Source organism: Ornithodoros turicata, chromosome 7, assembly GCF_037126465.1.
Source record: "Ornithodoros turicata isolate Travis chromosome 7, ASM3712646v1, whole genome shotgun sequence".
In the NCBI taxonomy this organism is placed as follows: domain Eukaryota; kingdom Metazoa; phylum Arthropoda; class Arachnida; order Ixodida; family Argasidae; genus Ornithodoros; species Ornithodoros turicata.
Genome location: NC_088207.1, coordinates 55901846 through 55929605, shown reverse-complemented (window position 1 = coordinate 55929605; position 27760 = coordinate 55901846). Strand labels below are relative to the sequence as shown.

General features: G+C 45.2%; 2 protein-coding genes across 2 annotated transcripts; one reads left to right on the top strand and one right to left on the bottom strand.

Moving 5' to 3' along the window:
• Positions 1–139: 139 nt before the first annotated feature.
• LOC135401647 (staphylococcal nuclease domain-containing protein 1-like) lies at positions 140–17110 on the top strand. Its single transcript, XM_064634161.1, has 17 exons — positions 140–430; positions 1921–2103; positions 2823–2946; positions 3349–3430; positions 4164–4413; positions 7027–7170; positions 8325–8431; positions 8580–8762; positions 9994–10206; positions 10928–11111; positions 11628–11769; positions 12431–12729; positions 13538–13673; positions 14557–14753; positions 15099–15209; positions 15297–15545; positions 16611–17110. The coding sequence occupies exons 1-17, from the start codon at positions 374–376 to the stop codon at positions 16668–16670; spliced, it is 2721 nt and encodes a 906-aa protein (XP_064490231.1). The 5' UTR covers positions 140–373; the 3' UTR covers positions 16671–17110.
• An 836-nt stretch (positions 17111–17946) lies between these two features.
• Positions 17947–27218, bottom strand: LOC135401649 (tumor susceptibility gene 101 protein-like). The gene is made up of 12 exons (XM_064634162.1): positions 26922–27218; positions 26532–26616; positions 26276–26341; positions 25783–25946; positions 25580–25715; positions 23783–23875; positions 23126–23274; positions 21879–22010; positions 21728–21820; positions 19726–19859; positions 18771–18873; positions 17947–18098 (listed from the first exon to the last, which is right to left on the bottom strand). Exons 1-12 carry the CDS (start codon positions 26952–26954, stop codon positions 18018–18020), a joined length of 1269 nt encoding a protein of 422 aa, XP_064490232.1. The 5' UTR covers positions 26955–27218; the 3' UTR covers positions 17947–18017.
• Positions 27219–27760: the final 542 nt, after the last annotated feature.

Genomic DNA, 27760 nt, shown 5'->3' with positions numbered 1-27760 from the left:
ATAGTTCACAAACAATAAGTGCGATATTAACATCATCATTACATAATAACGTTTTCTTCTTTATTAAATGGAGCAGTAACGTTCAACTATTTATCATTATTGTAATCTCCGTACGACACGATGTACAGGTACGAGCGGCCGGATCCTTTTCCAGAGGACCGGCCACATCAGCTGAAGTTTTTCAAGTTTACTCCGTTTAGTGCCCGTTTTTCCCACCCCCGGAGTTCCAAATTTTCCGAGGCAAACTGTAAAAACGACCAAGTGGAACGTCTCGGTCCTCCCAGGAGTGGTTGACAAAAGTTATCCTGCATAAGTTCCATTTTCACCATCATTTTATCGCACGTGTGGCCAACCCCTTGTGCATGAGGAAGGCATGTCTACACCACAGCAACCGTCGGTGCTCGAACTCAAGCATGGCTTTGTCAAGCAGGTATTGTGATTTCCGAGTGTTTCGAGCTTCCTAATTTTTTTTCTCGTGCACAAGCGAACTGCGACGGTGCACAATCCGTGATTGCCATCCATATGGGCTAAACTTTCGCACGTCGTCGGTTGATCGTAGAAGGAGATTAAAAACAGCACCACCGAACAGGGGGGGAAGCCACGTCTGCTTCTGTTTTCGATGTTTCTTTTCCGATTGTGTAAAATATATGAAACATCCGAAGGTATACGCTATCTTAAACTCCGCATTGGAGTGCTGATAACTGGTCATGGGAGGCTAATGCTGAGGATGCAGCAAAGATACGATGCGAAATGCGGACGCATGAAATCGTTCAGAAAGAAACTCCGAAAATCATAACGGCAACGTCGCACGCATTGATATACCACGTGTATTGCAGCAGTCGTGTTGTCCTGCCGCTCAAGGTGATTGACCTCCTTTTGGTCATAGAACGGGTTTTTCTGTTGCAACAAAAAGAGAATGAAAGAAACACTTTACGGTTTGTCGAAATCTTTAGAGAGACGTTCAGTAAGTGTTTAGGGATATGCATTTCTGGCATAATAGCACTTCTTATATATGCACCACACATGCACACATCCAGAAGGCAAATATGATGTTGCACAGTACACTGGAAAGCAAGGAAGCACCAAAAAAGAATATGGAGAAACTCCGATAGCAGATAAGCAGAGGAGTGATAAAAAAACCTGTGGCATGTCTGCACAGTGGCGGATCCAGGGGGGAGTTGCCTCCCCCCAAAAAATGCTTTTTTCTATTGTTTTTCTATTGTTTTTCTATGTTGTTTGTGTTTGTTTTTACTATTTTCTCCGTTAGCCAATCTTTTAGAGTTTTCGATCGTTTTTCATCTTGCCATAGAAACGTTTTCCGAGATAGCCTTCCAAGGTGCACACGTCAAGGTGCACACGTGTTCACGGTCAATAGCCTTCGTGAGACCTGATTTGCTCTGTGCGTTGTCCTAACCAAAGTTGTCCAGAGTAAACAAGTCCCGCTTGATGCTTCTTGAATGCATAAAGTCCGCGCGCATCATCTTTTGCAGCCATTCTCTGCGGATGATTTCAAATGCAGCTCGTGGCTTTAAGTGGTTGTGGCTGAAGGGGGGCTCATATCCGCGATTACCTCCTCTACAAGCCTGATAGATTGGAGGGACCCCCAAAAGGTTACGATCGAGCGATGATCAGGCCTTGTCTAGTCCAGAAGACTGTTGAGCTGACATTCCCTTGCTAGTTAAACTATATTTCTAAGAACTGGCACCAACATTGTCACTTTCGCTTTCTGAAAACGTAGCAGCAATTTCATTTCCAGTGAAATCTGCAGTCAGTGAAGTTACGCTAATTAATAAGAATATAATATTGCGAGCAACATTGCAAGTTCTGTATCGATGGGGGGAATCACACCATCAAGTCTTTCCTGCAATCTTCCCAGTGGTATTGTGGTTAGCCAAACAGAGACCTTTTGTGGTGACGCAGGTTGTGTCGGGTGACATGGTCGTGATCCGCGGCCAGCCAAAGGGGGGGCCGCCCCCTGAGCGGACGCTCTGCCTCTCCAACATCACAGCACCGAAGCTGGCAAGACGTCCGATGGAGCCATCGCCTGAAAATGCAGAAGACGGTCCCAGGTCCGGCGCTCCGACGGGCGAGACAAAGGACGAGGTATGACATCATGCCGAAATGTGAGACATAATGTGAGACATAATGTGAGACATAATGTGAGACTAAATGTGAGACTAAATGTGAGACTAAATGTGAGACATAATGTGAGACTAAATGTGAGACTAAATGTGAGACTAAATGTGGGACTAAATGTGGGACTAAATGTGGGACTAAATGTGGGACTAAATGTGGGGCTAAATGTGGGGCTAAATGTGGGACTAAATGTGGGACTAAATGTGGGACTAAATGTGGGACTAAATGTGGGTCTAAATGTGGGTCTAAATGTGGGACTAAATGTGGGTCTAAATGTGGGTCTAAATGTGGGTCTAAATGTGGGTCTAAATGTGGGTCTAAATGTGGGACTAAATGCGGGACTAAATGCGGGACTAAATGCGGGACTAAATGCGGGACTAAAGTAAAGTTTCTGCAAAAATCCTAAGCTAAGCTGAAGTGCTGTAGCTGAAAGGTATTGTAGCCATTGCAGAAGCAATAAACGGGCCGATGGGCAGCGCCACCTCTTGGCTTCCAAATGCGGCACTGGGAAGGGGTGCAAATGACATGGTCGCTATAGTCTCGTAAGTCGTGGTCAGAACAGAGGAGAAATATGTTGCCTCTCTACGGCGGACTTTCACGTCTAACACCTTGGCATTCATTGAAACTACATAATGGTCTTTGCTGCAGTGAAGTAGAATGAAGGTCTTTTTTTTTTTTTTTTTCAGCCGTTTGCCTGGGAAGCCAGGGAGTTTCTACGGAAAAAGCTGGTGGGCAAAGAGGTGGCATTTGCGGTGGAGTACAAGGTGCCAAGCACTTCTCGAGAATACGGTGTTGTCTACCTCGGAAAGGGTACGTTCTCCTTTTCTGGAAAGTCGTCAGATTGACCGCTTGCCACAGTCTCTTTGTTATCAGTTTGTGATAATCTTATATCAAGTGCCGCTGTCTTAAAGGTACCGTAAAGCGGTAGAGCTGCAATCTCAGAAAATATATCTATCCGAAAACCTGAGAAACCTACTCTCACGTCACATTTTGCGTCCCGATCGGGCTCATAGTCTTTCAGAAAATTAAAGTTGAAAATTACGGGCAACACTGTGTCGAAGTCGCAAACCGGCTGCACGTTGCTCGTCGAGTACGGTGGCAAAACTACGCTGCACGCGCGTAACACTGTGCCTAAAGCAGAAGTCTGCTACGTCTAAAGCTATAGGTGCTTTAGCTATGAGGCATTCTAGCATTGTGGTTCCTCACGCACAGATTCAACGGGAGAAAATGTGACAGAGTCCCTCGTAGAAGCAGGTCTGGTGGAAGTGAGGCGCTCAGGAGGCAACAAGGGAGAGTAAGTAATGCCGTGGCTACAACATATGGTTCTGTGTTCTAGCTGGTTCTAACCAGGCCTACACGTATGTATTCAACCAGGCCTGAAAGCCCTGAAAGAAAAAGCTGTGCCACACTTAGTTCGCTTACCTGCCACATTGGCGCTCTCTGCATGGCCCAAAAGGCCATTGAGGACAGCACGATCCGCTACGAGAAATGGTGATATAATGTACCTCCCTCCACCCGGGCAACTGCATGCTGCAGCTTCTGCTCAAAGTGGTTTCAAGCATTGTGTACACCACCCATGTCTACTTCGTTGCCACTGTTGCCCTTCGCATAAAAGTCACTTGCGCTGACATTTGACAAAGAGCGCTAATTCGAAGCAAGTTAAATGCTATCCACATCCTGCGACAGTGGATAATCGTAGGAGACGACGCTAACCGTCATCATCGTACGTTTTTTTCTATTATGTGTTTGTATAAACATTTGCATATGTTCCAGTTATTGCTAGCATTGAATTCTTTAAAGTGTGCACTATAACTCACTATTTGATGACATTTTTACAACATTTTTCAACGACATCTCCGCCGTTCTGGGCCACGTAGCGAACAACGCCATTGCGGTGAGCAAGTAAACCGAGTTTGGCAAAAGTTTTCTACGGTTAGGATCGTGGAGCTTTCAGGCCGCGGTGCGATACGTGTTGGCCTAGGTTGTAGCGAGCGTGCAGCTGACGACCTGCACTCTCTCTCCGCAAGGAGCTTCCAGCGGCTCTGCGACCTGGAAGACAAGGCCAAGTCCGCCGGACTGGGCAAGTGGGGCACGGACCTGGCGTCCCACGTGCGGGACGTCAAGTGGAACGTGGCTGAGGAGCCCCGTGTGTTTGTGGACCGCTTCCAGCGCAAACCCGTTCCGGCCGTCGTGGAGATGGTGCGAGACGGCTCGACCCTGCGTGTTCTCCTTCTGCCCAGTTACCACTATGTGACTCTCATGCTTTCGGGCATCAGGGTAAATTTCTTCTACTTTTTGTCATTGTGGTGGGGACCAGGTGGGTGCAGGGTTACTTTTAAAAAGTATCTGATGAGTTACAGATACAATGGGTTTTAAAGTACAGTCAACCCTCGATTTATGAACACCCTCGGTTTCCTGAAAAATTGTTCATAAATCGAGGGATTCATAAATCGAAAATTCCGTTAGGTGAGTACTATCGAGCAGTATTTGAGAGTTGGAATTGCGTTTATAATGCAACAAATAATTCGCACAATAGCGGACATCGATGGGGATCACGTCACTAGTATGCTCCGAAATCCTTCCGACCTGCGGTCACCTTATTCATAAATTGAGGCCAGGAACACTTGGTCCCCCTAATGCGCCCCTGGAAAACCCGTTTGTTGTCCGGATTTCGAGGGTTTAAAAACCGAGGGTGCAATACCTGGAAAAAGTTTCGTCCGTTCCGGCGTCATTCATAAGACCATGGAATAATCCCTTTGAAGGTTTTTGTTGACCTCGGAACGATCCGTTCATAAATTGAGAGCAAAAACGCTGGGCACTAGGAGTTCCTAGTTCGTTCCCAGAACTTCCATTCATTATTCGGATATCGAGGTTCATAAAACGAGGGAAAAACTCATGTAAAAAGTTTGGTTCCTCGTGCGCCTGTTCATAAAACGAGGGAATTCATAAATCGAAGGTTCATAAATCGAGGGTTGACTGTATTACAGCTGCAGCTATGGATACCTTGTGGGAGAAAATACTCGTGCGGTTACAGATACGTTTACAGTTACTTTTTTTTTCCATTAAATTGATTGGGTTGATTTAGAGAGTTGCATTGCAATTGATTAAGCGTATTACCTTGGGTCACATAATGTGATAACGCATAATGTTTTTCGTGTGCTTTCATTTATGGACCCCTTTTATTTTATGTGCACGAGAAAATTTCAAAACAGGAGGGGGAGCTTGAGGAACTCGAGGAGCTCGCGAAATTCAGTGGTCACGAATATATTCCCTGTTACTCAATTCGCGAAAATTTAGGGCCGCTAAATTAAAGGGTTTTACAGTATCTTTATTCGAAGAAATTACACTGGACTCTGTCCAGATAGCACACATTAACGAACCAGCAATTTATCTCAGCTGTGTGCTTTCCTTCTCAACACTTCTCTTCACTTGCATGCCTTCTGCTTGCGCGGAGGAGCACAATAATTTCAAAATTCTTTGCCATCATGTGGGTTCAACGATTTGCGCTGACGAGACCACTGTAAGCTAAATAGCTGCTCCGCCGCGACTCCCAGCTTGGCAACCAAGTGTTATAGTATTTGAGAAATACAGACTTCAATACTGGCAATGATTGCAAAGCACTCGGGTCAGGTTTGCCTATCCGCACCTGTTGATGACAGGTTGTCGCTCCGCTTTTTTTTCATGTTTTTTTAGTGAGAAAGAAACACTCTGAAAAAGAGTAAAAGTTACCGAAAAAAGTGACCGAGTTACAGATAAAAGTACCTTCATGAAAATGTATCTGATATTTAGCTCAAGATACACAAAAAGTATCTAAATACACACACACTCCGTTACTTTTACTCAATTACCTTACAACCCTGGGTGGGTGCTAGGTGTCGGCTAATAAACCAAACAAATCTTTGGGAGATTCCCAAAGATTTGTTCCCCCCTATGCTCTGTGCATCTTACATGACTTTCACTGTGAATTGCACTTTCTGTCCATGGGGGTGGATTAGTTGCAGATAAGAAATTTTAATCACTCAAGCTTAAGGGCCTGCTCTGTAAGCTATCTAGGTTTTCTTTTTGCTGGAGTGATGTCATAGAGCTTTTTTAATCGTAGTCGTTATATGTAAGGGTGCTTTGTTTAATCGCAACAGAGTTGAAAAAAAAAAAGAAACATGAGAGCAGCATGAGTGCCTTTTTTTTTTTAATGACGTATATGCTGCTGCTCTTATAGCTTTAAAAAATGTGTTGTGGATAAAAGAAAAAATACACTGTATTACAGTCAAACTCCTTTACAACGAAACTCGGGGGACAGCAAAAAAAAATTTGCAGTAAAGGTATTTTTGTTAAAAAGGATGTCCATTATTGGACCTATAGGGCTCCAGCGGGACCGCAAAAAAATTTGCTGTAGTGGTATTTTCGTTAAACAGGTGTTCGCTATAAAGGAGTTTGACTGTATATGTAAGGTTTCCAGTTTTCGGGGTTTATAATTTTTGAAACCTCTCGAAACGCGACGAAAACGAAAGCCAAACCAAATTACAAGATTGAAGTGATGGACTTTAACATAATGAAATGAGAGGATAACTTCTCTTTGTCACTTATCTCAGCCATATCTCGTCATACCTCGGAAAATATTAAAAACAGCGAAAAAACTGGAAACCCTAACTATATGTCAGGTCCTGGTTTTGGATCTTCGTCAACTTGTGGTGGCGCAGTTGGTTTCAGTGTACAGGTCCCAGACGACACATGTACAATCTAGTGCGGGTCTGATACGGGATTTATACGCAATCAATTTCGTATCACATGTTCTTTGAACTGCCTGGCAAAATTTACCTTTATTGGTCCTGTGGGGCTTGCAATAAATAAAGTAAATAAAAATGTGATATTGGTTTCCACACATTGCTGCAGAGCCCTCCCATCCAGAAAAATTCGGACAATTCCCTGGCTGAGGAGGCCAAGTATTTCACCGAGAGTCGTCTGCTGCAGAGGGACGTTGAAGTGGTTCTGGAGACAGTGAGCAACAGAAATTTCCTTGGCTCCGTACTACACCCGGTCAGTCACACTATTTGCACCAGGTGTCACACAAATATGCTATGTAGTGCTTTAATATTTTGAACCCCTTTGTTGAAACTCTTTCGATTGATTGATGTGGTACTTTTCAAATGCAAAAAAAAAAGAAAAAAGCTCAAATTCTGTGGGATTTTCTCTAGAGGCACACAACTTTGTTTCCGTTTTTTGGTCGGTATGGAATGCTAGGCGGCCGAAAAACGGTTTTCCCACAATTAGTGCAACCGTAGTGAAATGGGGACGCCTGCGATAGCTCCCCGAACCTCCCGTGCGCGAAACACCCCTCCTTTGCCTTCAGGATAGGTAGGGACGCTCCTCATTGGCCCTGGGAGCGTCTGCTACCGCTTCGGAGACGCCATGCGTTCTCCGACTGCGTCATGTCCGAAACGGAGGGTTTGGAGGCTGTCAACGACACAACCACGATTTTTTGGGGACCGCAGACACCACGGGAAGAACGAGTGGTGCAGCCCGAAATTAACTGCGTCCTGTACAGCGAAGCCCCAGTGCTTCCCGACAGCGTGCAGCCTCCCTGACCGTTTTCACCGCACAGTTGGTTCGGCGGCTAACAGGTGGCGCCACGATACCGCCGCCATCGCTTGCTTTCTGCTACTGTGAATTCCAGTGATGGCCAGTAGTTAACTACCTGATTGTAGTTAAAAAGTAGTTATCAACTACTTGCAGAAATGTAGTGGCAACTACTAGTTAAACTACTATTTCGAGTAGTTAACTACAGTAGTTAGGTTACTGCAGGCGCCAACTACTTCCGATTTTGCCGCAAGCTTTACGGCACAACTGTGCTTCCGACTTTTACCTCGAGCTAGTTGTTTGATGAGAACGGAGGTGCAGAACAATTGTGCCGCGCATATGTACTAAATTTTCACTTTTATCGCTGCTTGTGATTCACATTTAGGTGTCCAAGAACACTATAGAATGGGATTGGTGTTGATGTTCAATGTTAAATAGTTAGAGGTGTAGTTAAAATACATTGCAGTAGTTAAAGAAGTAGTTTTAAGTACCTCTCCTGAAAAGTAGTTGAACTACTAGTTAAACTACTCCATTGCGAAGTAGTTAGTAGTTATAGTTAAACTACTGTAGAAGTAGTTAATGGTCATCACTGAATATCTGTGTGGTTCTTTCAGAATGGCAACATTGCGGAACTCCTTGTGCTAAATGGCATGGCAAAGTGTGTGGACTGGAACATGAGCGCAGTCACATCGGGGGCCGACAAGCTCAGGGCAGCTGAAAAGTGGGTCTTTGTTCTGGCTCTGCACTTCCTCGGGTACCCGAGGCACGAAAGCCCGTAGCGTTAATAAATTTCGGGAGCGTCTTCGGCGTTTCCGTGTTCTGAGCCCGCGGATTGCAAGAAAAAGCCAACCGCGGACGTTTTCTTGCAGAGTGGCGAAAGACAAGCGTCTGAGGTGGTGGAAGGATTACACCCCAGCGGGTGTGGCCCTGGACGCCAAGGACTCCAAATATGAGGGAACCGTCACGGAGGTGATCAATGCGGACGCCCTCGTCGTGAAGACCGCCGACGGAGACATGCGCAAGGTTTTCCTTTCCAGCATACGGCCGCCGAGGTAATATTTTGCTCTCCGCTAGTTCATTCCCAAGTGAGACCGAAAGTGTGTCTGCGTTTGGACTTAGTTTTGTTGGTATTTTCAAAAGACAACAGCAAACTATATTTGCCTTTAAGTGCTTTGGATATCTTTTTGAGTGGCGTCCGACCTTCTGGATGCAGACGACACGGTGCGATGCCGCGTGCAGTGGTTCGAGGGTGTGCCTACAAACGTAACACTTGTGCAGATGGGATAAAAAGCGAAGCAAAGTGCTAAAACGCTAGAAAAACATGAAAAAAAAAGATGACAGCATTACGTCGGGTAAAAAGCATTTTATCTCGAATAGAATTAAATGTGCTATATCCTGTTTATGGTGTGCTTGGTAACGAGGCTTGGGCAGTTTCGATGGGATGCCGTAAACTGTCTTGCAGGAACGCCGTTGCCCTTTACCTCAGTTTTGTCGCGAAGCCCTTATTGCTGACCGTCTGGCAGGAAGTTAATGACAGTATGCACTTTACGGCCGTGACCGTTAAGGCCGTATATGTGCCCGTCTGACAGAGGTATTACGCCCTTAGGTTTTATTCAATTAGCGGTTGGGCCATGGCATCCACGTCGCTTGTAGTTTTCTGCTGATGCTGCGATTTAGTTATGCCATGGAGGCGTGAACAGTGCACATTATGAGCGGTAGCGTGCTCTAACCTAAGCATCAGTTTCCTTGGACTACGCACATGCCATATAGAAAACCTTTCAAGCACACTTTATTTTGTACATCAAACAAAATAATGCCAAAATTAATTTAATCTTAAAGGAACTGTCGCATCCGTTCCAGTCGATTCTGGAACTGCAGCGCCGTTTTATTCCTCGTTCATTACCGACAATAACGCCTAAAATGTGATACGAATTAGTGGAGCAGTTTCTGTGCAGTTTGATGTAATGGACTGCAAGAGCATACGCCGGATGTTGAGAGTGTGCCGGAATTCCCTCTCTGGAAAAAAGGCGAAAACGTCATTCCCTCACCACCAATCGGAGCGCAGCCTCGAGAAAAGGGATGCCAAAAGCAGCTTTTCTGACAAAAAAATATAACCAAATAGATTGTCAGCCGATGCCGAACATGGCGGTATCAGTTTCATGCCTCGGTTTTTGGACGCGATCGTTCCTTTAAGAATTTGTGCAGTTGAACCATGAGGAGTGAATTTTGAATGGCTTGCTAGTGCGGGCGAGTGCCTCTGCACTGACACTGGGATTTTTTCAGGCTGGCCGAGGAGAACAAGACTGGAGGCGAGGGTCGAGACAACAGGGGGCGCAACTTCCGGCCACTCTACGACATCCCTTTCATGTATGACGCTCGTGAGTTCCTCCGCAAGAAACTCATAGGCAAGAAGGTGTCCGTCTCAGTCGACTACATCCAACCAGCTTCCGGATCATTCCAGGAGAAGACTTGTTGTACCATCACCATTGGAGGCGTGTGCGTCACTCTTCCTTACTGTTAATTTCTGTCAGTTACGTGCCAAGAGTTAACCTGAAAAGAGTTCGACCTGAAAGACTTTAACCTGAAAAGAGTTCAACCTGAAAAGAGTTCAACCTGAAAAGAGTTCAACCTGAAAAGACTTTAACCTGAAAAGACTTTAACCTGAAAAGAGTTCAACCTGAAAAGACTTTAGCCTGAAAAGACTTTAACCTGAAAAGACTTTAACCTGAAAAGAGTTTTGGCTGACTCGTAGCAGTGGTCGTACACGGTGCGAAATGTGTGGAAGGGAGTCTTTCAACCTTGTATATATCATCACAAGCGCTTACGGCTGAAAGTTTTGCTTCCATATGCTCTTTTTTGCACACTTCTTTTTTAAGCGAGGCAAGAAATCAATAAGAAATGGATGTGAATGTCATTTGCTGGAAATGACATTAAATTTTTTCATGCGACAAGAGTATTGGGCTCCTGGATTACAGAATGCCAAACGTTCTCATTATTTTTATGCAGTTCCACTACCCTTAGCAGCAGAGACATAGCATTGCGGCAGTGGTCATTTTTGTCTATTGTGGCGGCTTCTGAACTCGAACGCTGTGCGAGGAAATGCCTTTGCTCTCCCTCATTGCCCTCTCTCCCAGCTAATTACAATATCTATGGCTGCGTAACAGCACATCAGATCAGCTCGAGATTTGTGCGTAGAAATAGTGAAGTATACTTGCAGCAACGTAGCCGAGGCGCTGGTGGGCAAAGGGTTGGCGACGGTGGTACGCTACCGGCAGGACGACGACCAGCGCTCTGCACACTACAGCGACCTCCTGGCAGCTGAAATGAAGGCTCAGAAGTCCGGACGGGGTCTCCACTGCAAGAAGGAGGCCTCAGTGCACAGAGTAGTCGACCTCTCCGGGGTACGCATGACAAAGTGGTTACTCTATTACGTTGGGAACGTGAGAATTACTGCGTGTAATGGCTGCAGTCATGCAAAATGTGTACCCCTACCTTTAAAATGAAAAGTTTGGTTTGGAAGCGCCGTCTGCTTCTGGAATGTTCTGTTAACTACTTCTGCAGGCGATCTGAGCGATGACATCTCCACCTACCATCGAAGCAATACGTGGTCTTTTTTTTGTTATTTTCTATTCTGTCAACACACGTGAATATAGGGGAAAAGAAAGTTACTAGCATTTCTCCTCTTGTCTGCATCCTCTGCTAGTACTCCAAAGGCTGGCAAAAGAAAGAAAACTGCAGTCGTTACACACACACACACACACACATATATATATATATATATGTATATAGGGTACTGGGATCTAAAGCTAACTATACAAACTTGTGCCAAAGCTAGTAGGAAGGATTTTTGGAGTTCGACAGTAAAGTGTAGGTCGTCCTGCACTCTAATAATCGTTTTTGGATTCACCCGTTGTCAGGACATGGCCAAGTCGAAGCAGTTCCTGCCTTTCCTCCAGAGGGCGGGCAAGACTGAAGCTGTTGTGGAGTTTGTGGCAAGCGGTTCTCGGCTGCGACTCTACGTTCCTCGGGAGAACTGCCTCATCACGTTCCTACTGGCAGGTAATCTGTTCGGAAAGGGCCAGTTAGTGCGCAGGTTTTCCTGTAACCGTGTATTCACGCGAGCGACATTCCCCTAGAAGCGGAAGATGCGAAGAGCGTCTTAGCTTTCTGCTGTCACACGAGCGCTCAATGTCGAGTCTTCACGTACGCTGCTAACTGCGGGGAATATCCTGCTACACAGCCGCAAGATCTTCCGTAGCAGGCGACGAGAAAACATGCTGACGGTGTCGTCTGCTAAACGTGAATGCTCAACGTCGTGTCTTCACGTACACTGCTAACTGTGGGGAATATCCTGCTACACAGCCGCAAGATATTCCGTAGCAGACGACAGGAAAACATGCTGACGGTGTCGTCTGCTAAACGTGAATGCTCAACGTCGTGTCTTCACGTACACTGCTAACTGTGGGGAATATCCTGCTACACAGCCGCAAGATATTCCGTAGCAGACGACAGGAAAACGCGCTGACGGTGTCGTCTGCCAAGTGTCGTCTGCTAGACGCGCGGTACGCCACTCCCGATGTTCCGCACCGTGCGAATGCTCAACATAACACGGGACGGAACATTGGCTCTGCGAGCGGTGTTTTCGCTCTTCCTTCCACTAGAATATTCCTTGAGGATGTCGCTCGTGTGAGCACGCGGCTAAAAGTGTGAAACTCCGTAGGCATCACCTGTCCGAGGGCGGGACGGGTGCTCAGCGGCCAGACGCTGGAGGAAGAACCGTTCGGCAACGAAGCGCTGGCATTCACCAAGGACCTGTGCCTCCAGAGGGAGGTAGAAGTGGAAGTGGAGTCTATGGACAAAGCGGGCAACTTCATTGGCTGGCTTACGACAGAAGGGGTCAACCTCTCTGTGGCCCTGGTCCAGGAAGGCCTGGCATCGGTGCACTTTACGGCAGAACGCAGCACGTATTATCGAGCCCTGCAGAATGCGGAGGATGACGCCAAGAGGCGAAGGGAAAAGGTGATTTATTTCTGGTTTGAAATCGTACAACAGCTTTAAAAGTCACCCGTTTATTACGGCGCAGTCCCGTTAATGTGAAACTCCAACATCCGGATAATTTGAACTGGTGCTCTGGTCCCACCAAAGCCACGTGCGAGTAATAGAGCCCGATTTCTCTCAAAATTTAGCATACTGGAAATTTTTCCACACGAATTAACGTGAATTTAGGGCACATGTTTCCCCGGTTTTAACTCCTCCCCGCCCCAAATTTGGAAAAAACTAGTTCCCGAAAACTTCAGGCGCTATCCATGATGCATCTCTGATGGAAAATGCATCGAGGCCTCATTCAGAGTGGCTTCGTTTAGTTCGAACTCCACATTATTTGAACAAATTTCTGTCCTCTTCGAGGTTGAATTAATGGGATTGCACTGTACTATTAATTTACATAAATCAGTTATGTTGATGCGGGGTATTTTTTGTAATCAATCTTTAAAAAAAAAGGTGGAAGAGTGCAGCACTTGTGGGCGGGTAAAACTCTACATGTTATTGTAACTAACTGTAAAAGCTGTATAACTAACTGTAAAAACTGTAACGAACTGTAAAAACTATAACGAACTGTAAAAACTATAACGAACTGTAAAAACTATAACGAACTGTAAAAACTATAACGAACTGTAAAAACTATAACGAACTGTAAAAACTGTATGACTAACTGGAAAAACTGTATGACTAACTGTAAACACTGTAATGCTAAACTCGGGGGAGGTCACAAAAATTGGTCTCGAACAGGGAGCAAACTCTCACTGACAGCCTAAATATTTGCTATCAGATGTGGGCCGGATACGAAGAAACTGACGAGGTTGCACCCAAGGACGACAAAACTGAACGCACGGTCAACTACAAGACGGTGGTCGTCACTGAAGTCAAACCAGAGCTCAGCTTCTATGTGCAGTCTTACGACGAGGGTCAGTATAAGTACTATCTGTACTTGAGGTCCTTTTTCAGCACACACGTTAATCACTGTCCTGTTGTCATCTTGCATATGGTTAGAGGGGTATGCAGGTATCATTACATATATCTTAACGTCCCTAGCTCTTTCTGCAGTGGAAAAATAACATTTCCAGAAAGTAGGATTTAAGAATCCTTGAGATTGAGTGGGGTACACCTGAAACTGTTGCAATGTCAATTGACTTGTGGGAGTGCCAGCCTGTTCCTCATCCTTTCATAGTTGATTACCTCCCTACATATCCTGTGATTATCTGTGTGATTTCTGTGATTATCAATGAGGTTGTATGTGCATCGCAGAAAATGGGGCTACCGGAAGTCATCATTCGATCCAATATTTGTAGTCAAATATTTGTAATATTCTCATTCGATTCATGTACTTTTTTACTATTCGCACAGCCCTACCGAAAACCCCCCAAAACTAGCGTGGCAAACTGCCATTTCAGTAACCAATGCAGGTGCAGGAGAACGCTAACCACTGCACATTCGGCAGGGTTGTTCCACATCTTGTGTTCATCTAAAATACGAAAAAGCGAATCTTTTTTTATTTCCACCCGAGAATCTACTTCACCACCCAATGTCACCCGATTGTACCTTGTCTTACGGCTCCCGAAATAAAACCGGATTTTTAGCCCCAGATTTTCGAAAACATAAAACCCGAAAACACAATGCCCTACACATAGTAAGTTGGTTGCTGGGTTCAGACTCTGAACCTTTGGTAAGAGGACATGTTACCAACTCATTCATGGAGACCAGTGTCTTCTATCACATTTTTGTTGTAGGCACAAGCCGTAAACATGTTGTAGAACGTGTTGCATCTCCCTCCTTGTTTTGTGCTTCCAGGTGCCAAATTAGAACAGGTGATGCAGCAGCTGCGTCAGGAGCTGTCTTCCAATCCACCCGTGGTTGGGGCGTACACTCCCAAGAGGGGGGACATATGCGCCGCCAAATTCTCCGAGGACGACCTCTGGTACCGGGCCAAGGTGGAGAGGGTGGTGTCCAACCAGAGGGTTGATATCCTCTTCATCGATTACGGCAACGTGAGTTCCTTCCCCACACCACGGAATCAACCGTCAACCACGGAATCTCGACGCCTGAGCGGCCCTGACGGCTGCGGGGGTCTCAGACGCGCTGTCACTAATTATTATTTAATCAATTATATTATATTTAACTATATTATATGTATATATCTTGAAAAGTTGGAGTTGGATCGGACGGCTACGTAATTATAGTTGAAATAAATGGGAGACAGAAGACGAAAGTAGGGGAAGTAACAAAAAAGGGGTTTATTAAAACTTAAAAATTATAAAAGTTAGGGAGGATGTCTACGTTACGGTTTTCCTTTGACAACTCTGTGACGCATTGCACTTGTCCTTGGCTTTCAGCGGGAGACGACGGACAGCTCTCGCCTCACCGCGTTGCCCGTGTCCAGCTTCCGGGACATGAAGCCGTGCGCGGAGGAGTACAGCCTGGCGTGCGTCACGTTACCCAAGGACGTGAGTTACTTTTAGGAGTAGGAAACGAAAAAAGAAGAAAAGAAAAGAAGAAAACCTCTCGGGGGTGGGTGTGCTTTTCTTCCGCAGCCAGAGCAAGCAGCAGACGCGCGGCATGCGTTCATGACGGAGGTGCAAAACGAGACGCTGCAGCTCAACGTTGAGTTCCGAGTGGGCAACCAGAGCTTCGTGACGCTGGTGACAAAGGGCACGGAAACGGATGTGGCCAAGAAGCTCCTGGAAGAGGGTTACCTGCTGGTAGAGTCTCGCAGGGAACCACGCCTGCAGGACTTGGTGAAGGAGTACCGCGAGGCGCAGGAGTCCGCAAAGCGGCAACGGGTGAGTGTTGCATCTGCGGCCTCTGCTCAGAAACGTTTCAAAAGATACAACAAAAATTGCTGTTTGTGTATACAACGAAATGCACTTACAGTTCAGCTAACACTATTTATTGCGCTAGCTAGATGAACTGTATTTTACTGCTAGGCTTACTACGCTGTCAGACAGCTATATTGCTCTGCTTGTATTGTTCCTGATTTTACAGAATGGGTAATTAAAGTGGTGCAACTTCTTAACCGAAGCAATGGCACATTATAACTAGGGCCCTGTGTTTTCGGGTTTTACGGTTTTTGAAAATCGGAGGGGGGGGGGCTGTAAAAAATTCGGTGTTATTTCAAAGGCCGTGACTGTAAAATTGTGCAATATCGGGTGGAAAACCAGAGTTTCGGGTGGAGATTAAAAAAAAAAGGAGTGCCTCTGGCATTTTACATGAACGTGAGATGTGGAACATTGCGGTCTCTAGTGCCAGTATTGTTGGCTGAATTCGCGCTTAGCCAAGTTGGTTTTTGTATTTTTTTCGGGTTTTACCCTACTTGACGATGATGCAATTTGGGGGGCGTAAAAACTGGTTTTACTCAAAAAACACAGGGCCCTAATTATAGCCTATGCTGTTCTTGCGCCACTAAACACCAGATCATCATCATGATTGTTCCTGTATTGTTTAGTATGATCATCTCACTTTTTATAGATGTAATATGTCGTAATTTTGTGCACACTGTTTCTCAAAAGTTTCAATAAAAATTTAAACATTAATTAAAATTAGTCATACGAATTTAATTAAAATTAAATCAAGTTTAAAATTAATTAATTATTTTTAAATTGATTGGTTAAAAAGTAAAAAAAATAATTTTTAAATTAATTGGTTAAAAAGTAAAAAATTAAGTAATTTAAATTTAATTAAACGTTCATTTTTAAATTAACTAATTAATTTAGAAATTTAATTAATTTACAAACTAATAAATTTCATCGATATAAGTTTTCATCGCTATGTTTTAAACCTCTTGTAGCTGGTAAGCAGTGGACGACAGTTGCGGACATTTTAGGCACATTCTTTCTCTTCCCTTGCAGCGGAATCTGTGGTGCTACGGTGACGTCACGGAGGACGACTCCAAGGAGTTTGGTTTCTAGGAGATGAGCCGCACGTGTATTTGCACGCAAATCGTGTCAAGGTCAACTTCCTCCAATCGTGAAGCGTGCAGAGCTGGCACCCCGAAAAAAAAAAAAATTGATTCCCGCAGCGGCGGCAGCGATGAACAACCGCTCCCGAAGTTTTTTTTTTTTTTTTTTTGCGTCCGTTTCGTTGCCCAGTGCTCAGTATACCAGCAGTGGCACGGCAGGATGTTTATTTCCCTTAAAATATTTCTAAGAAGAGTTTTCTGAGCGAAAGTTTGTTATATATATCGTGAATATACACGAGGCAGGTGCTGAAAAAAAAAAGTTTTATACACAACGAGCCGTTTGTTGCGGAGCCACGGAAGTTTTGCGGAGCGGAGGGACTAGTACTACGGTTTGGTGGACTGATTGCGAACTTTTTCTCGTTTTTTAAATAAAGGAAGTTGACTTTGCTATTTTTTTTGTTGATGTGCTCGGCGATGTCACGTTTAGAGTGAAAAAAAAAATCGAGGTATGGGTGAGGGAAAATTATAAATAATAAAAGTTGCGAACTCTCGTTTGACTAGTTACGGAATATTTGAGAGTCTCTCTCTCGTGGAAAGCTTGGAGGTTTCACACGTTGGTATATTCCAGTGCGTAGGTTATGCACGTAAGAAAGAACTGTGCTATGCACATGTACATTTAAGTGCCATTTTGTTTTTGTACAACTGTCGCGAAAATGACTGCTAGGCCTCTGTTGCATAGTATTCGAGTAACATTGTCACGGTATTATATGAATTAAGTGACATAATACTGATTGTAAAAAAACTGCAGTCCTAATGGCCACCTGTGCCACCTTATCATTGAAAGAAGCATTAAATATCCGATTGTTCAGATTGCAATTCAGCTTACTATAACGTGATGTATGTTGGGATAAAAAAAAAGCTCGGCATTACGGGCCTCGAAACCCACAATCATCTGAGAAGGCGAGAGTTCAGCCGTGGCTACAAACTCACATGAAGGTCGACATGGCATATTGGTGAGCTCGATCATGCCATGTACTATCGCACCAGATAACATCACATATGTGAAACTCCTTTCTGTGTTACTTTTTTTTCAAGATAATGCTTGTGACCACCTGGTGTACAGTGCACGCAAGTGTCATTTTGCAAAATGAAGCCCATAGAGGAGAAATGGTACGTTTCATGCTTTTCTGTATGAGCTGCGTCCACCTTGATAACGTGAAATCTCCGCAGAAAACACTTTTTTTTTTTTAATGTACAGATGTCACATCGCATAACGATGCAATACATAAATACTGAAGGCTTTTATTGAACGTGCTACACTGCAGCTTGATTGCACTCTCCTACAAAATGTCGTCACCTATGGGAGAGCAGCTTTTTCTCTGCACTTTTGCATCAGCGCTCGCAGCATAAACTGTTTCCTGGACAGGTCGCGGACATGCTGCAAAGGAAATTGATCAATTTATTGACTCCTAGGGAGGGCATTACATGGGAGGAGCAGGTATCAGGCAAATTACAAACAAACACAAAAGAAAAAGCATTGATAGACAATAGGTACGCTTTTACAAAAAACTAAACTAGCATAGACCAAGAGTATGCAAAAGCAGCGGCACACAAAGAGAATAATAGCAGAAACTGAGTGGATTTACAATGAAATCTTACATGATTTTTAATATGGATGTGCCAAAAGCTGGGAGGGGAAGTGCAATATTAGAGGGGGGGAGGTTCCATTCGGTGGACATTTTACGAAGAATGAATTTGAGATTGAAGAGGTGAATTTGAGAATGAAATAGAGGCATTACTGTTTTTTCAGAACTTAAATTAGCAAAAATTTAACTATGCTTTAACGTGACTGCAACAAATGCTGCATACAACTATGGTTATAACTTTTTATGTAAACCAGATTCTACGTGGTATTTACCCCCGAATTGATTTTCGTCTACGCAAGAGTCGAACCTGCTTTACTCCCAAACTACCGGTGGAAACTAAAAAGCACCAACTTGGGGAGACAAATAACGCAGACTCATTACGGGTCAAGAAATAAAACAATAAAAATAAAAATTTAAAAAAATCATAAAAAGTAATTAAAAAAATTCCAAGCCCAAAAATTCACCTTCAAAAACACATCCAAGTCAATTACTCCTTTTCTGAGGGCTTCACCCAGGTAGTAGATTGCATCCTCTGTCGCATTCTCTTCAGCAAAAGCATTCAGGAGTCTGCAAGGTAAACAGTTACATTTAGCAAAATGGTACAACACAGACAGCTCACTGGTGACCATTACTGTCGTCTCGCAAATTCATCCGCGTGTGGTCAGTTGGTGTTGTTGTGTGCAGCGATTCAACGATGCAACGAAGTGAGCACTGCCATTTCCCTCTCCCATGCTTTGGACAAAGGGTGGACGCAAAGAGTGAACAGCAGTGGTGAACTGTGAGACATTCGAAGAGGTGTGTGCGGGTAAGTTAATTCGTACCCTCACTGCACCCGCAGACCCAGTGCGGGTACACCCGCAGTTACCCGCAACCTGCAGCGAAACCGAATTTCTGCTCGCAAATAACGAAACGGCGAAACAAATCGGAAAAGAGAACGCATTTTGATGGAACGCGTGCTGTTTCGCTTAACGTTTGGTGTAGAATTTGTCAGCTATTTAAAGGAAAGTCATGGGTGTGCCAGTGAAAGTTAAAATCAGTGTGGGTTATGTGAAAAGGGTTTACTTTTTCGGGTATTTTTCTCAGTGAAGCCTGGGGAAAATGCGAAAATTAATGAGTAAGTCACGGTTGCAAAAGGTTAGTTTAGGGGGTGCGGGTAACGTGGATTAACCCGCACTATCCCGGGATGCATTGCGGGTTGAACATAGAGGGGAGTAGGACAGTAGCAGGCTACCAATAAGCAGTGATTAACGAAGCAGGTCGATTGGTCAGAGCGTATGGAATGCACCTTCTCAACGGCACTATGTTTTTGGGTAAAAAAATGTGAGTCCTGTACGCGAGTAAATCTGGCATATCAACATGCGGAGACATGTCACGTTTCCTATTACAGTTGCTATCGCGGATACTGGGGTCAATACTGACTGCTTGTAAAGAGGTGCCGTTGTGACCACTGCCTCGTCCACGTCCATGGCTCCCTGATTCTCCATCTTGGCCACCAACTCCTTCATCTCCTCGTTCCTTTCTCCGAGAGTCTGCAGATTCGCTTCTAGCTCGGCCTGCAAATTCACAAAACGTTGCTTTTTTGTTGCTATATATATATATAGTTTTCACAAATTTGCATCACAAAGCAAAACACAAGAGATACTTGTGCTCGACAACTTGCTTTTCTTTTAATTGTGGAGTTTGTCGCTGTGGACAGTTTACAAGTAAAGTTGTGTGTTTCCAGGATTTATGTTTTTTTCACAATCAGGTTGTATGTCAGGAGATGTAAAATCAGGTAAAATTGGGTGACATTTTGAGAAAGAGTAGATTTTTGCGTGAAAGAAATACTACTACTTTTCACATTTCAAATGGACACAAAATTGTGAGGGGCAGCACCGACCGTGAAGTATTTAGTGTTCCTTGGTGCCTGTGTGGCTGGCCAGAAAACCCCAGCACAGCCCAACATGTGGGCCGAAATCAGGCCTCAAAGTCGGTTTGATTTCGGGCTCAGGTCAAGCCCGAGGGTTGCCGGGCCTGAGTCGGGCCCGAGCTTTCGTGAGCCATTCTATCAGATTATTTAATCCTCAACATTCGTTTTGGAAGCAAAGCAACTAAGTGCCCATGTCCTTTCTCACTCTTTGTGCTAAAACACTGCAACATAGCTGTCGCGTTATTCTCGAATTGCCTCGTTGAGGATCACAACCTCCGCCGCGGCGTGTAGCTCAGACAAGCAAAAGAGGTGATCTGATGCCCTCGTATCATTTCAGGCACGGACCACATCAAGGGCTTCACTTGCGCATTCACTGTATGTGTGGTTTACGCTCTATTATGTATAAGTAGAGCCTGAAGTCTCAGGGTTTTACCCGATTGTTCCCCGAATTTGCACCCCGAATTGAAGGTTGCCTCTTTAGGGTGAAACCCGATTTTTATCCGGCAATCTGCCCTCACTGGGGCGTCTGTAAAAATGCACTAACTTACTTGTTTGGCAGAAAAATGCAGTTACATCGCCGTTTGTACCAAACCTGTACAGTCAGTTTGAGTAACTGAGCCCGATTTCTCCCCGAATTTAGCGTACTGGAAGTTTTTTCGCCCGAATTCGCATGAATTTAGTGTGCATGTTTATTTACCCGATTTTTACCCCCGAATTTATAAAAAAATATTTCCCGAAAACTTCAGGCTCTAATTATAAGTCTCTGCCGTATGGACTGAACATGCTGGACGGATTGCATTACAAATCTGTCTATGCAGCTGTGAGCCAGGCTTCGGCCGTGCTGACTTTTCAGCAAACTGGGTTGTGCTGGGGGTTGGGTAAGCCTCTGTGGCTTCTAGTACGGTCTAGGTTGGGGCCAGTAAATTCAGGCCCGTGCACTCCCCTATTCCATTTATGGGATCTGTCCAAAGGGTCGACACAGTTTGTGCTGATGGCATAGTTTAACAGCTTGATGCTTGTAAACCCAGTGCAACGATTTACAAATGTGACAGAGAATGCTTAATATTTGTAATTTGTTAGCAAAACTGAAGTAAAATGGCTTGGGCGATGTCTGGTGGGAAATGTGAGTGAGCAACAGTGATCTATGTTCCCGACTGATTTGCTGCCCCTGATGGTTACATAGCCAAATGCGAAGCCAACTTCTTTCGCTTTTTTTTTGACCCAGTGTTGTCCGCATGCAATGTAGTTTTGCCGCCATACTTGACGAGCAATCCGCAGTTAGTGGCGACTTCGGCACAGTGTTATCCGTAATTTTCGACTTTAATTTTCTAAAAACGATGAGCGCAGTTGGAACAAACAAATTGTGACATAACAGTACTGAATGCTCAGGCTATTGAAGAGACACATGTTTTGATATTGTACCTGCACTGCTTTAAGGTGGTACCTTTAAAAACTCGTTTTACCAGGTTTCACGATAAAACATAAGGTTCTAGTAAATCTGTATATCCTTGCCTGCTCTCTGTCCATCTGAACTATGATGTCCTCCAACTTGGTCTTTCCCATGTTGAGTTCATCGTGAGTTTTCTTCAGCACGTCCATCTCTGCCTGGAGGAAGGACAAAGCAGACGTTAAATTCTGGCAGGTGGGACGTTGCCTCCTTTACCTGTGCTATGGAAAGGGATTCCTTCAGTCGATTCTTCACCTTGTCTTGAACGGCGCTGAGCAGGGACACGCGGATGTGTTCCTGGGTGATGGTTCCAGTGTTGGACGTTGGCTGCTGGGTGCTGCCCGTTCCCTGAGAATGCATCCAGTGCATGACATTTTGCATGGTCGTTCCTTAGCGCGACTATCGCGTCCGAAAATGTGTGTATGAGATCCATATAGTAATGTTCGGCACTGCTTCACGGTCTACTTGGCCAGGTTTCTCTTCCGAAAAAACAGCTCGCACGTTAAATAAACGAGGTTAAAGGTTCGCACTTCGTTTGCAGCTAAGGAAGCTCCAGTAATATATGACTATAGTAACATCATGATGACATAAGTCGCACATATGGGAGCGCAGCGCTGAAGATTGTCTATGAGCTCGTCTGCTCGTGTTATGCTCCTGGCTGTAAGCAGACACCACCCCACCGGCCACTAGGGGCCCTTCAACCGCTCGCTGATTCGACTTGTCCGCCCCAAAGTGAACTCACTAATTGGCGCTTGTCCGAGAGTGACGTTTTCTCCAATTTCCAGAGAGGGAATTCCTGCATACTCTCAGCATCCGTCTTCTGCTCTTGCCATGCATTACATCAAATTGTGCAGAAACTACTACACTAATTCGCGTCTAATTTTTGGCGTCATTGTTGGTGATGAACGAGGCGCAGAACGGTTCTATAGTTTCAGAATCGACTGGGACGGATGCGACTGACACTTTAAAGGAACCACAGAGATTCCACTGGGTAAAAAACACACACCTTCGTACAGCGAACCCTCGTTAATATGACCCCCGATAATTTGACATACGCGCCTTACGACCATGCTCCTGGGGAACAATGCAGTGAAACCTCTGCAAATCCCCCCACTAATATGACAACTCCGCATTATGACCAAAATTTTCGGGAACGACCATGGTCATAATAACGAGGATTAACTGTATATTAGTTGACAACTGAACAATAACAACAACTTTATTTTATTGATGATGATTGGAGAGTTTCATCACCAGGGGCAATGCTCTATCCCAGTGGTTCTCAAAATTTATTGGCTCCATGCACCCCCTTTTGGCATTCCCCATCAAAGCGTTATTATGCACTAAGAGTTTCTCATCAGCCAAGCAGTAACGAACAATGGTCTCAGTATACCTGCCCGCAGTGACACCCCAGCAAGAAAAGCGTCATGGAACACTCAGAGTTCATTCTGTTGAAGGCTTACTGTGTTCTGCTGCGGGTACGGATATCCAGTAGCAGGGGACGGAGTTGTATACGGGGGATAGGTCGTGGCGGGAGCTGGGTACGGTGGGTATGCTGTGGGCATTGGCACTGTAGATGACGCACTCGTCGTCGTCGGAGGGTATGGCGGCACTGTATATAAGGCATTCGAGTGACTTCAGAGTGGAAACGAAAGCATACCGAAGCAGCACAAAATCTCGGCACAATATTGGCTGGATACTGGCAATATTGGCCCGATATTGGTCATGTATTGAAAATACACAGTCAACATTGGGCCAATATGTTGTGCTGCTTAGGCCCAAACGATACAATATGTTGGCCGAACACTGGCTGGACATCTGCAGTACAAGGCCCAAAATTGGTCCAGTATTGCCGATATTCATATTGGCTGGATACTGGCAATATTGGCCCAATATTGGTCAACTATTGCCAATACACAGTCAACATTGGGCCAATATGTTGTGCTGCTTAGGCCCAAACGATACAATATGTTTGCCGAACACTGGCTGGACATCTGCAGTACAAGGCCCAATATTGCCGATATTCAGCCGATATTGGGCCAAGCTACTGTGCTGCCTAGGTATAATGTGCCATTTCTTACCGGGTTCTTCATTGAAAGCTAGAAACGGGAGTAACTTACTGTAGGGGTTGTATCCTGTGCTAGTCGCCATAGGATTTGGATAAGGAAGAGCGCCTGTCGGGTATGGAGGGCTTGGTGTTGCACCTGCTGTCGCTGCGCATCACAGTTGTGTTGTTATGAAAGTGGGACAGAACACTTTTACAACAATGCTTTTTGTCGTCATTTCTACGCTGCTCTATCAATCACTCGCTACCCCATGCCAGAGTCAATGAAATGAGCACGTATGACAGGCACACTGTGAGGCGTAACAGAAAACAAGGAAAGCAACACCGGAACTGAAACAGAAACAAATAAGGGCCAGCAACGGAGGTGGTAACGGAAACGAGGTTCCGTTACCTTTCCCTGCTAATGAGTCGCGTCATATACAATACCATGTAGTGAGCACCAATCTTGTGCTCCGTTGCAGTATTAGAAACAGACTCTGGCATCAATAATGCATATCTTGTTTCTGTGCAACAAGTACAGGGTGTTACCCTATAAAAATCTACCTTCACCGGCATGTCATGTGCATACAATTACTCAATGCAGGTGGAACATTGTGTTGTCTACATATAAAGCCACAAAGGATGTTGCTAATGCAACGGACATATCATGATCATCATCAATAGTGCATAGTTGAGCGCAAGTCTCGCACATCACATCTTGCATATCATCCGCTGCGAGCGCTATTCATTTGGGAAATAAACATCGTCGTAACCAGTCGCGTCTCTTCTCGACTTGGTATCAACAAAGGACATTCAGTCCCGGTAAGTTCCAAAGTTTTTACACAAAACGTACAAATCTCGTATTCAGAACAATCAAAATGGCAGTGTTGCGAACAGAGGTTGAGACGCTACTCACCAGACAGGCAACACTGAAGTTGCTGTTATCACTGTTATCACACCTCACCACGATCCCAGGAGCTTGAGTGTTGTGCGCCGCAACGCAGTCTGAGGAGCGGCGTTTCAACACCCTTTTCAACATTATTTTTCACATTTTAACACCGTTTTGATTTCAACACACCACCGTTTTCATTGTCTTGAACACGAGATTCGTACGTTTTACATTATGACTAGGCTTCCGGGTTTTCGGAGTTTATTTCGGGGCATTACCGGAGGATGTTTTTCGGAGTTTAGTGCTTTTTAAAAAAACTGAGTTTTTTTCGGAGTGTATGATTTGCAGCTCAGTTAATATCCGAAATTCGGAGAAAACTCGACGACGCACGCACAGTTGTGCAGCGAAAACACAATTATCACATCTATCGCTTCAACACTAAAGAGAGACAAGCTTTTCGTGCGACACACACTGAGGTATTCCGCAATTCCAGATGTACCCTTTCCGTGTGCAGTACCCACTGTTATGCGGCAGTATACATTCTAAAGCGAATCCTCAAGTGCTCGACATGACTGCCGAAGAAAACGCTAGGTCACGGAAACCATTATGTTGCGGTGTCCGACGTCAGAAAAAACTCAAGACACAAAAGGAGGCCAAGAACAATAATCCGGATGTCGGGGGAAAACATCTGCCAGGCGGAGTTTTTCGGATTAATCCGAAACTGCTTATAATTTTACCGGACTACGTTTTTCGGATAAATCCGTAAACCCGGAACCCCAACTACAACTCTGCGCTACGCCGCTGAATCGCCACGAAATTTACCAGGATTGAATGTCCCGCAGAGTTTTATATGCAGACAACGCGACGTTCCATCTGCACCGAGCAACTGCGGAGCATGGCACGCCAGAACGTGCAGACTTTTACGCGGAAATAACACCCCGTAGTAGCGTGAAAAGCGTAGGAGTTAGCACGGGAGAAGCACACCTGTAGGGTTAGCGTGGGTCGGATATGACGGGTTGGCGGCCGGAAATCTCTGACCGGCGGGTTTCGAGAAGACGGGCGGCGATTCCCCAAACACCACGATCATCACCTGGATCAGTCCCAGGAGGTCCGACGTGCTCTGAAACGGATCGACGCAAATGAAACATTGCCGGTCCGACTGACGGACACCAGTCGGCAGCACTAACCGGGTTCCACTCGTGTAAGTAGGGCAAGAAGACGCGCCCGGTGTGGTCGACGTGACGAGACACCTTGATCTGCATGTAGGCCGTGGGCTTGACGTAGCACATGGGGGAGTTGTAGGGATGAGTCTCGAGGAGCCACACGCAAACGGGGATGTTGTACGTGCTCCCTAAAACACACGGAGGCCTTATTAGGTGTGAGGCGCCTACAGCTTTCCGCGGCGGGAAGTTTACTTTTCCGCGAAGAGGGATACACAAATCTGCGGGTAACAGAAAAAAAACTTGGAAAATAGCGGAATTTCCGATTCCCTGCCACAGAATTCGAGATTTTCCGCAGCGGAAAAACCAGGCCCTTAACCACGGGTGATTAAAATTATTACGGAAGGACTCGTACACAGTGACTGTTGCACGAAGGGAGTGATCCAACGATGCTGACAAAGTCAAAGTGTATCGACCGCAAAAACAGATGCAAAGGGGCTTAAGAATATGCGCTACTTACCCTTATATGTAACGGGTATGGTGCCATCCAGACAAAAAAGCTCCTTTTTGGTGCCGTCATTGAACACTGCGCGCAAAATGGACGTAACAAGCGTTAGAGAGCAACAATCGACACGAAAAGCATCAGATTCTTATCACAAGTGTGACAAGTCCATCTAATTGTACGTGCGCTTTAAAAGTAGACATGCACAAAGACAGACACATTTTGTCCACAGCTGTGTACTACTAATATTCCTTCCCACTACATTGAATCTTACCGAATGGAGCGGACTTTGGAGACAGTCCTCTATAATGCTGCAGAGCGTTAGAGATGTCTTTCTTTGCTTGCTCAGGGTAATGGAACTGTTAAAAAAAAGAAAAGAAAAAAAGGTTAAAGAAGGCAGACGACAGACAAGTGATAGTGTGTCGGAGACCATCCAAGTAACAGACGACATACTGCAGAGCAGCTTCCGCTATAAACAGCAAGTGAAATTGATGATTGAATCTCCTAGGAAGGAAGGCCGATATCAATCACGTTCTATCAAACGTTTCTATTGATAAGATTAAACAACGCTTCTGATGCGACCGCAGGGAATAGCTAATGTTCGTAGATTTTCAGTACCGTAGCTGCTCAGGTTGATCGCGCTCAAGTTATAATATTCGCTTACCTTGGCTAATAAACCGGTCAGATAAAGCTCCATATCCGGTAGCTTTGTGAAGTATGATCCTTTTCGCAGCGATCTTGACAGTATTCCCGATCAGTTGTGTCATAGATCGGATGGCAGTTCTAGGAACCTTGCCGCGTTTAGCACGCCAATGATGTCCTGACTAATGCCTGGAATGCCAGCGCCTTCAAATGTCGTTTAACACAAAAGGGGCAAAATTGAAGGGTTGGTGTTATAAGGCGAGAGTCCTTCCGTAACTCCAGGGCAGCACCTCCATGACTGTACATACTACTACCGGAAATCGGAAATGCACACATCCACTTGGAGAGCAACAGCAACCATGACAGCGAAACCGAAACTCTTGCTGCTGGTGCTGCCCGCTCTTGTGCAAGCTTTGCTGTACGACAAAAGCGAAATGGTGCTTACCGGTTGGTGCATGACTGCGGTACTCCTTGTCTCCGGTTTAGTTCGCAGGCACGCAAGCTTTGTTGTACCAGATAAAAGATAAAGAACACTCCATTTATCTGTGAATCAAAGAGCGCGGTCTGCCACTGCTGATGAATTGGAAGCTCGACACTAATGACTAATCTACAGAATGTCATTGTCATAGTCATTGCTCCGGCTCGCTGGCAAGTTTTGTATATGGTTGCATTTTTTGCTGTACCTCTTCTGTGCATTGTGGTTGGTTATTGTGTGTGCTAATCGAGCGTTCAGACGCTCTTGTCGCAGGTTACACTTGGATGCGGGTAAGTGCGCGATTATCGCTTCGTCCACTTTCAATTATCTCTTAGCTTACCGTTACACATTGCTCTGGTTGGCTGGCAAGTTTTGTATGTGTGAGC